The sequence below is a fragment of the Mustela nivalis genome, assembly GCF_964662115.1.
Source record: "Mustela nivalis genome assembly, chromosome: 3".
Taxonomy (NCBI): domain Eukaryota; kingdom Metazoa; phylum Chordata; class Mammalia; order Carnivora; family Mustelidae; genus Mustela; species Mustela nivalis.
The window spans coordinates 106,901,133-106,910,562 of NC_139022.1; the positions used below are offsets into that span (position 1 = coordinate 106,901,133).

General features: G+C 43.3%; 1 protein-coding gene across 1 annotated transcript in view; it reads left to right on the forward strand.

Annotated features, from left to right (window-relative positions):
- The window catches only part of SPOCK1 (SPARC (osteonectin), cwcv and kazal like domains proteoglycan 1), a 499,079-nt gene extending 494,125 nt beyond the window's left edge, over nt 1-4,954 (forward strand). Inside the window, exons 10-11 of the mRNA XM_082725613.1 lie at nt 629-766; nt 1,415-4,954. Of these exons, the coding sequence (XP_082581739.1) occupies nt 629-766; nt 1,415-1,605 (329 nt within the window). The 3' untranslated portion in view covers nt 1,606-4,954. The remainder of the gene's footprint in view (nt 1-628; nt 767-1,414) is intronic.
- Nucleotides 4,955-9,430: the final 4,476 nt, after the last annotated feature.

A 9,430-nucleotide genomic window follows, 5' to 3' on the forward strand; every position in this document is an offset into this window, starting at 1 on the left:
GAATTGGAGGAAGGTGGCCAAAAGGTACACACTTCCAGTTACAAGTTAGGACTAGGAATTTAATGTATGGTGTGAAGACTATAGTCACCACTGCTGTGGTACATATTAAAGTTGTCAGTAGCAAATCCTAAGAGTTCTCATCATACAGAAGGATGGATGTTAATAACCTTGATTGCAATAATCACCTCACAGAGTACGTAAGTCAAATGTTGCTGTACACTGGACATTCCACAGTGCTCCATCTCAATCCTGTCTCCATAAGACTGGGAAACTCTTAAGAAAGAGAGGTTGGGGGAACCAGGTGGTGGGTATTAGAGAGGGCACGGATTGCATGGAGCACTGGGTGTGGTGCAAAAACAATGAATACTGTTATGCTGAAAATTAAAAAAAAAAATTATCAGCATTTTAAAAGGAAAAATAAAAACTTAACCACGAAGGGATCCTGTCTCACCTTGAGCCCATCCAGGACCCTGTAAATCTTGATAAAACAATAACCAGCCACTCCATTCCCCCTACTATCTCTGCTGGAAATCCCATCTGATGTGTTCAGCCCTCTTTTCTTTCTTGGGGGCCATTAACCCTGAGTTTCTGAGCACGTGTATTCAGTTTGGACTTTGTCTTCCCTCAGGAGTGTTCATCCCTCGGTGTAACGAGGAGGGCTATTACAAAGCCACACAGTGCCACGGCAGCACGGGCCAGTGCTGGTGTGTGGATAAATACGGCAACGAGCTGGCCGGCTCCAGGAAACAGGGCGCTGTGAGCTGTGGTGAGTAGGGCCTTCTGCGTCAGCCCCTCAGTGACCTCTGTTGAATGGCAGGTCTTGACTGTATGAAGATCTGGGCAGAGGAGTCTCGAGACCTATCTGTGGTCTAGAGTGAACAGTTGTGTCTTGTTTTAAGATTTTATTTATTTATTTGAAAGAGAGAGATGCAATGGGAGTGGGAAAGGGAGAAGTATGCTCCTTGCTGAGCAGGGAGCCTCATGCAGGGCTCGATCCCAGGACCCCAGGATCATGATCTGAGCTGAAGGCAGAGGCTTAATGACTGAGTCACCCAGGCACCCCCACAGGGAACAACTTTACAGTGCAGACACAAGAACCCTGAAATCACATGAGGTTAGGCATAGCTAGCTTTCTGAGGGGCAGGGACTCACTGTGACCAGGGGACTGGATCACATTTTTTGACAGCGCACAACTTCACTAAACCCCCAGGGTTCTCCCCAAGAAGGCAGAAGCATCTCCGGACCTCTGGGGCTCACAAAGCCTGTGGCCCATGCCATGTCAACTAACCACATCCACACAGAGATGATCCAATATTCAGAGAGTAAACAGCATGGTTTCTCCCTATGCTTAAGTTGCATGAAAAGGACCCACAGCAACTAACCTCCCATCTCTCCTTTCGTCTTCTCATTTCAGAAGAGGAGCAGGAGACCTCGGGGGATTTTGGCAGTGGCGGCGCTGTGGTCCTGCTGGATGACCTGGAGGACGAGCGGGAGCTGGGACCAAAGGACAGATCCGGGAAGCTGAGGGTGCACACCCGGGCAGTGACAGAGGATGACGAGGATGAGGACGACGACAAAGAGGACGAGGTGGGCTACATCTGGTAGTCCCCACGAGGAAGAGGACACGAGGTTTGCACCGACCGGCAAGTCACTTCCTACTCCGGCATTTGTATCTAAGACCCCACAGCACCAAGGCCTCTTCTCCATTGTTGCTCTCTGTACCCGACCTGAGGTTTGGAAGACCGCTCCTTGTCCCCCGAACATTCTGGTCTTGCATACAGTTGTGTGGGAAGAAGGGTGTTGTGTTCTGTTCATTTAGACAGGGGAGCGGCTGGCTGAGCTGGAGCCTCCTTCCCTCCCGTGAGAGTTGTGCAACGCGCATGTGAAGGTTGTGGGATTCTGACCGTGCAGGGAGCCCCCACCTTGTAAACGTCCAAGATGCTTTTCGATTACCCACACCAGTGGTCATTCCAGCATGGTTCCCAGCCTTACGGTGTCTAAGTGCTTTTCTTGTGTCCTGTAGATGTCGTGGAAAACACACCACACTGTACTTTCTTCTGCCCTATCCCCACCACCCCTCGTGGTAATAATTAAAAATTCGTTTTTCATATCACTCTATCTGGCTTCCTACAAACAACAGCCTTAATTCAGTCAAGAGTTCCTTCGGGGAATTGATTTTCTTCATGAACAAGGGTGTCTGGATGCTTCTCTGTACATGCCTAAGGATGTCTGTATGTACAGAGTAGATTGTGTGTACAAGACACACACACACACCACTCAGAAAAAGCACTTCAGTATCTTCTTGAAACTCATTTGAAACACAATTATAAATTTGTCAGCTTGTCCAGACCTGGATCACAATTTCTGGAATAAGAAATGTAGATCAGAAGTTCTTTTTTTGCACTAAGAGTTAGCACTTGTAGCCTGCAGGCTGAGGAGGTTCCTTTCCCTATGCATTTGGAGAGTTACTGGAAGCCCTTTGATTTGGATAAGCCTCTGTCCGCCTAAATCACTTTCCTTGCAGAAGCCATGAGACTCCCACATGGGCAACTTCACAAGCCATCTTTTTCATTTCGGCTCAAAGCTTCCCTTCCCCTCCTCCCCGGGGCTGCAGCAATCCTGTCTGCCACGGGTTCCTACCTTCCCTACCCTACCGACGCAAGGGCTTTTCCCAAGGCACGGATACACGTCCCCTGCTCCCCAAGAAGACAATACCACAGTGTTCCTTAGCAGAAGAAAATTCAGGATTCTTAACCTCATCTTTTGCTTTTGCCCCATTTCTATCCACAGATCATAGCAAGAGTACACAAGCTGTACAGATTTTATACCACTCATCGTTACTAAAAAGAAATCCCAAAGGGAGGCCACAAAGAATTTCATCATAGCACCTGGAAGCTAGGGTTGGATCTTTAAGAGCTACTCCTTCCCCCATCCCCACACCTGCACCAGTGTCAAGAGGCTGATGAAGCAAGCTGTCCACCAGTGTTTCTTTTCCCTAAGTCAGCTCATGATTACAGTCTGTCTCCAAATTTGGTAGGGTCAGCCTCTCTATTGTTTCAAGGATTTCTGCCCCTATCAAGCTGGCTCAGATCTAAGTACCAAAGACTAGTCTTCAAAGTGGCCCCATTTAGTTCAGTACCTCAGACCCTTAAGCTCCTGCCCCACCGCGTTCCAAGTACCTGGTGACCCTCATCAACGCCTCCCCGCCAAGGCTCTGTAGCCCACATTGGTTTATCTTCCTTTCCTCCTGAGCTCCAGCCCATCCACAAGACAACCACGTAAACTCAGGCAAAAAATACACTCAGCCGAACCATGGTCATGGCAGTAGCTGACCAACCCCCCCGCCCCCACCTCAAATGGACCATTTCTTTGTACTTTACCAAGCTGCCTTCAAACCAGCATTTTCTAACCCTAGCATTGGCCACAGTGGCATCATTCCTAGACTTAGTCTCAGAAGGGAAATGAACATACGTGATACAACCAACTTCTTTGGCCCGGGAGACACGGGTACCACCAGGACCCTCCGTAGAGCGAGAATGGAGACGAACTCTGTATTGGGATGGCAACTCCATCACCTCTCTTTCAATTGTTTTCCCTCACTTGAACAAAACACTGAGGTGGTAATTCAGAAAACAGGTGCTTAATTGCAGCTAGATTCTAATAGAGTGTATACAAGAATCAAGACATATTAAAAAAATTCAGTTTAGGCCATTAAAGAAAACCATCGTTACTGTCTCCTCTGAGCTTGGAAAAACGCACAAGAGAACAAATTAAAAGCGACAAATTGCTTTCACTTAGAAAAACTTCCAGGAACAGAGAACCACTGATTCTAATTTGCCTAATTATCTTATGACAAGTGTCAAATTAAGATGACACTTAAAGATTCTTAGCATTAACTTAACGATGGAGAAGAGTGGGCTCAGCAGTCAGTTCCCAGTAAGGTAACGAGATGCTTGTTTTCAAAGATATTCCAAGAAGATGTTTTGATTCATTAAAATAGTAAATAAAAAGCCCTCCTAAGACTGGGACCCCAAATCAATGGAGCAACATTAACACCACTTTGCATGCCTCACTTTGGCGTGACAGATTTTTAAAGGGCTTTGCTGCTTTTCACAAGAACTAAACATTCGATTTTCTAGTTACCTTATCCTTAGAGGTAGAATTTGTGATTTCCTCTTTTTGGGCAGGAGTCCTTTTGCTAGTGACTAAGTATACATAAAATTCTTGATTAAACAAAAATAATACCGTGATAATCCAGTCCCTTTCTTTGAGACAGGTATTGAACTGAATCCTCACTCACTCATTTCTGTGCGCACTCTACTAAACAGCTTTATTCTTATTCCACACGTGGTTCTTTTATTTAATACTGTTGCCTCAGCATTGACCCTAAATCCCAGAATTTTCTTCCACCATGGTTAGTTGTCTGCCATATTGATGTCTTTTTAATTCCACAGATATTCTAGGCATGGGAATACCTTACTACTCAACCTGAGATTTTGTTACCAGTTTTCCCTTCTTTACACCCATTTCCCCATGCCCAGCAGTGAATGACTAAGTGTCTGTCCAGGTCTGCCCCTCTACTTTTCCCAGAATGCCATTCACACTTTTTTTTCCCCCCACCTTGACCACATTGTACAGTAACATCTAACATCTAAGAGCCCTTTCTACAGTGGGTGGTTTTGGTCTTTTTATACCTTTTTCTCAAAGTCACCGATGTTTGTCCCTGTTCAATGTGTAGCATTGTAATGAGAGCCCACCAAATCCTGAGTGTCATTTTGTTGTCCCTATTGTAGATGAAATAGTGATGTAGAAAAATTCTAGTAAATTCTGAATGCTTTTCCACGTAGACTTCTCTGGAATGTGAACACGACTCTTTGGTTAATAGTAAATGCTTAACTGTAGTCCTGAGTAGGTGCATTTCTGTCTGTCTCAATAAATTTTGATTTGTCTGCAACATCTGAGTGTGTGTATTTTCTCAGCTTGCATGTCTTCTCACTGAGCCGTGGCCATGCTCAGTCTTTGGAGGACAAACAGCATAGGCAGACGGGGGAGGTAGACCAGTTGGCAGTCCAGCCTGCCCTGGCCCCTCTCAGTGCATCCTGTGCCCACAGTCTAGAACCAAACCTCCTAACCCCAATGTTTGCAGCTTTTCCACTGTGTTACTTCATTTTTACCTATCAGATTTGTGTTGTCATCCTGTTGACAACCTTAAACTTTTCCAGTTCTGCTTATTCTTTCCCTCCCATTAGTTATTCTCCAATTCTCCTAAAGAAAAGAAAAGAGAAAGAAAGAAATTCTTCTTTACAGGGGATTCTGAGTTTTCTTCAGTTCATGGATTAACATACCAGAGGCTTGTCAAACATCAGAAAGCACCCAAATTGGAACAGGAATTATTTCCTTTCCAGCTTTATTCACATTCGGGCCAGTGTGCCTATGACTTAATTATACCCTTAGTGAGTAATTTTGCCAAAAGCTAAGGTAGACACTGTCTTATGAATAATTCTGTTCCTTTACCCCATGGAGTAAATTTTACAGACAATCTGTGGATTGACAATTCAGGGAAAGGTGCTTCACAGGTCCACAAAATAACTAATGTTAGCAGAACAATGACCAATATGAACCCTCCAGGGTAGTTTCAGGACACATTAAGGGAAAGTTGACATTTGCGGATACTCTCCAAATCTATCTCAAATCAGCACTGTTGTGCAGGTCAGCTATCACACTTCTCCTCCAGCTGTGACTTCATGGATTCCACGGGGGTTCGTTTAAAGGTCAAGCCCAAACGAAGGAGAGCTGAGCCAGAGCTCCAGCTTTGGTAATTCATGGTTAGCAAGAAGGTCATTGCCCCTTCTCTTACAAGGCTCACTCATTTGTATGATTTATGTGGGCAAATTGATTCAAGGAAAGAGGAAGATTTTAAAATGTATTCACTCTGCAAGCCTTTATACATTTATAAGTGAATATGTGTTGGAGTGACACATGCCACTGTGGGCAGGCCCCACACTGAGTTCTAGGAGTATCGGTGTAAATAAAATGTGGTTGCTGCTCTGTCAAGTTACCTCCTTGATAACTTCTCTGGCCCACTTCTCTTTGACTTTACCTGATTTCTCTGGACAGTACTATGTATGCCACTGGTTTCAACCATCTTCCCTCCTCTGAGAAGCCCCCAGTCTATAGCTTGAGTGTGCATTTTGACTCTCACTCCATCCAGAAACATCACCTGCCATTTACATAATTTTACCCGAATTTCCCAATGATATCTCAATTCCAAACCTTAAACAATGAAAATGATAAAATGAAACCCAGCATGAATGTGCCTAAGGCAGCGTGAGTCAGCAGGGCTGTTCTAAAAAACACAAGCCATAATGGCAAGGACTGATCATTTCCTCCCATCAAAATTAATAACATCATAAACAAACTGAAAAGATAAACAAGATACCCAAGAAGATACTGGTGACATAAAACAGATGAAGGATTAGTACATAATTTTTTTTAAGCTCCTAAATTCGTAAGAGAGAGACAGCCCAACAGACTAATGGGAAAAGATAAAAACAAGCAACTCACAGCAGAAGGACAAATGGCAAGGAAACCATTCCTAACCTCACTGATGATCACACAAACACAAATTAAGGATCTATCATTTTTCACTCAAAAAAATGTTGAGTGTTGACAAGAATGTGGCATAAAGAACACCTGCACTCTGTGTATAGTCAGAAAACCCGGAGGGAGGGCAGTTTGGCAACAGCCACTGATATAAGAATATAAGCCGTAGGACCCCATAATTCCACTTCTCGGTAAATACTACAAGACAGGGGAACAGTGCATGATTTACAAAGGACATGGGCATGTATATCCACTATAACATCACTGATAGAACAGGCAAACTGCAACGGAACTCAACATCCATCCATAAGGAATTCTACTCTGGAATATTATGCAACAGTCAAAAAAGAGTGGTGTAACTTCATACGCACAGAGTTAGCAAAACTTCTACAATATCAGTTGTGCAAAGAAAAAAGTTTGGGGGTATGTACATATGGAAGGAAATATCTAAAGTATGGAGAACAGTACAAGGCCTGAATGGACACCCACTAAGTTGGTAGCAGGAGTGACTTCTAAGAGCAGGACTGGGATTATGTCTATAGCCAAGAGGGACATCAGCCTCATTGCCACGTTTCATGATTTAAAAAAAATAAATAAATAACACAACCAATACACTAGAAGGTTTTAGGTCATTTCAAAGCTTATTAATTTAAAAATAATTCATCAGCTTCCTCTTTGCAATGTCTCCCTCATGATTTCAGGAATGGCATCATCACCTCTGACCTTCTGCCCCAACCTGTATTATGTCCTTAGATTCTGTCTGTTCATCCTTCTAAATATCTTTTCTTCTCTCTGTCACCGCCACTGTCATGATTCTGACCCCCATCATCTTTCTCAATCGCACAAGGACGTTTTTAACTAGTGACTGCTTTATCCTTACCCAGTTCCTGCTGCTTCCAAGGAGTTGGTTCTCAATGAAAATCTGATCATGCCACTACCCTACTTAATTTTTAAAGTTTCCCCTCACATTCAATATAAACTACTGAACTTGGCAAACAAGCTACTTTGTAATTGATTCTTTTGTGCTTCTTTGTCCCCTTGCATTCTTCACTTCTCAAATTGTAATTTTTTTCCTAAGCCCTTCCACGCTTCTCAAGCTTCAGCCTGTTTTCTTGATGGTTCCTTTACCTGAGATGCCTAAGGAACTCAGCTCAATTATTCTCTGGGAACCCTTCTCAGTTTCTCCCAGCAGAACCAGGTATTCCTCTTCTCCTTTGGCACCCTATGTACCTCCAATATAGTGCCTTGTGTCATATCCAATTCTCTCACCAGGAGAGCAATAGATGGAACCCTCTTCCACTGTTGGTGGGAATGCAAGCTGGTGTAGCCATCGTGGAGAACAGTATGGAGATTCCTCAAGTAGTTAAAAATAGAGCTTTCCCATGCCCCAGCAACTAAACTACAAGGCATTTATCAAAAGCATATGAAAATGGTGATTTGAAGAGGCACCTGCACCCCAATGTTTAAAGCAGCAATGTCCACAATAGTCAGAATGTGTAAAGAGCCCAGGTGTCCATAGACAGATGAATGGACAAAGAAGATGTGATATATATAATGGAATATTAGTCATAAAAAAGAATGAAATCTTGCCATTTGCAAAACGTGGATGGAACTAGATGGCATTATGCTAAGTGAAATAAGGCAGTCAAAGAAAGCCAAATAGCACATGATTTCACTCAAATGTGTAATTTAAGAAGTAAAATAAAAAGATGATGCTAGGAGAGGGAAGGAAAAATTGAAAAAGATAAAAACAGGGAGGCAAACCAGAAGAGACTCTCAAGTGCAGGGAACAAACTGAAGGTTACTGGAAGGGAGGTGGCTGGGGTGATGGGGTAATGGTGTGATGGGCATTAGGAGCATGCTTGATGTAACGAGTACTGGGTGTTACATGCAAATGACGAATCACTAAATTCTACCCCTGAAACTAATAATTTTAAAAAAGCAAGAGATGGAGCAAAATGGCAGACAAAGAAGCTCCAAGGCTTCATTCCCCCACACAGAAATATTTAAAAACACCCAAAACTAAGATAAAGTTGTAATGTCTCTGTAAAAAGTTAGAAGTCTGCAGCAACCAAGTGAACATCCAATCAACAAAGAGCCACATTCAAAATGGCAGGACTTTCATGGTGTTTTTGCTTGCCCAAGACCACTATCTTCCCAGTGCAGCATTGTCTTAATTTAGAGCAAATGGCAGCCCAATTTCCAATTCCATAAAACACAAAGGAAGAAAAAAACTTTTTTTTTTTTTTCAATATTCTACCTGTCTGGAGACAGCCCAAAGACTTGGTCTCTGGCTTACCTAACTCAAATTCCATACAGAAATAAAGGATAGGCACACCTCATGAAAGATGCAGAGGGATTACAGACTCGCAGATGCCTCGGACAAGAGATCATGGGTAAAGGCAGACAATAAACCATCTAAGACTCTGAAGAAAAGCTGAAAGGAGACTCTTTGGGAAATTAAGACAGTCAAAACCAGTTATGTACGTGGGAGAGGGGGAGTCACACACAGGCCCAGTAAAGATGTAGTAAGGCAAGATGCATGAGAAAACCTCACATTTCCACCTTGGGCTGATCCCAAACCTCAGACATGCCCAGTTAATTAGCGAAGGACTACACTGGCACAGAACTAGTCTACAAAGACTGAGAGATATAGTTGTTTTTCTCAAATGCCCTAATGAAAAACAAAAACAAAAAATCACAATGTACATAAGCCATCAAGACCCATTCAAAGGAAAAAAACAAAGTGGCAGAAATTGTTCCGGGAGAGGCAAAGCCAATGGACTTAGAGGACAGAGGATTTAAAGCAACTTCATAAATACGTTTG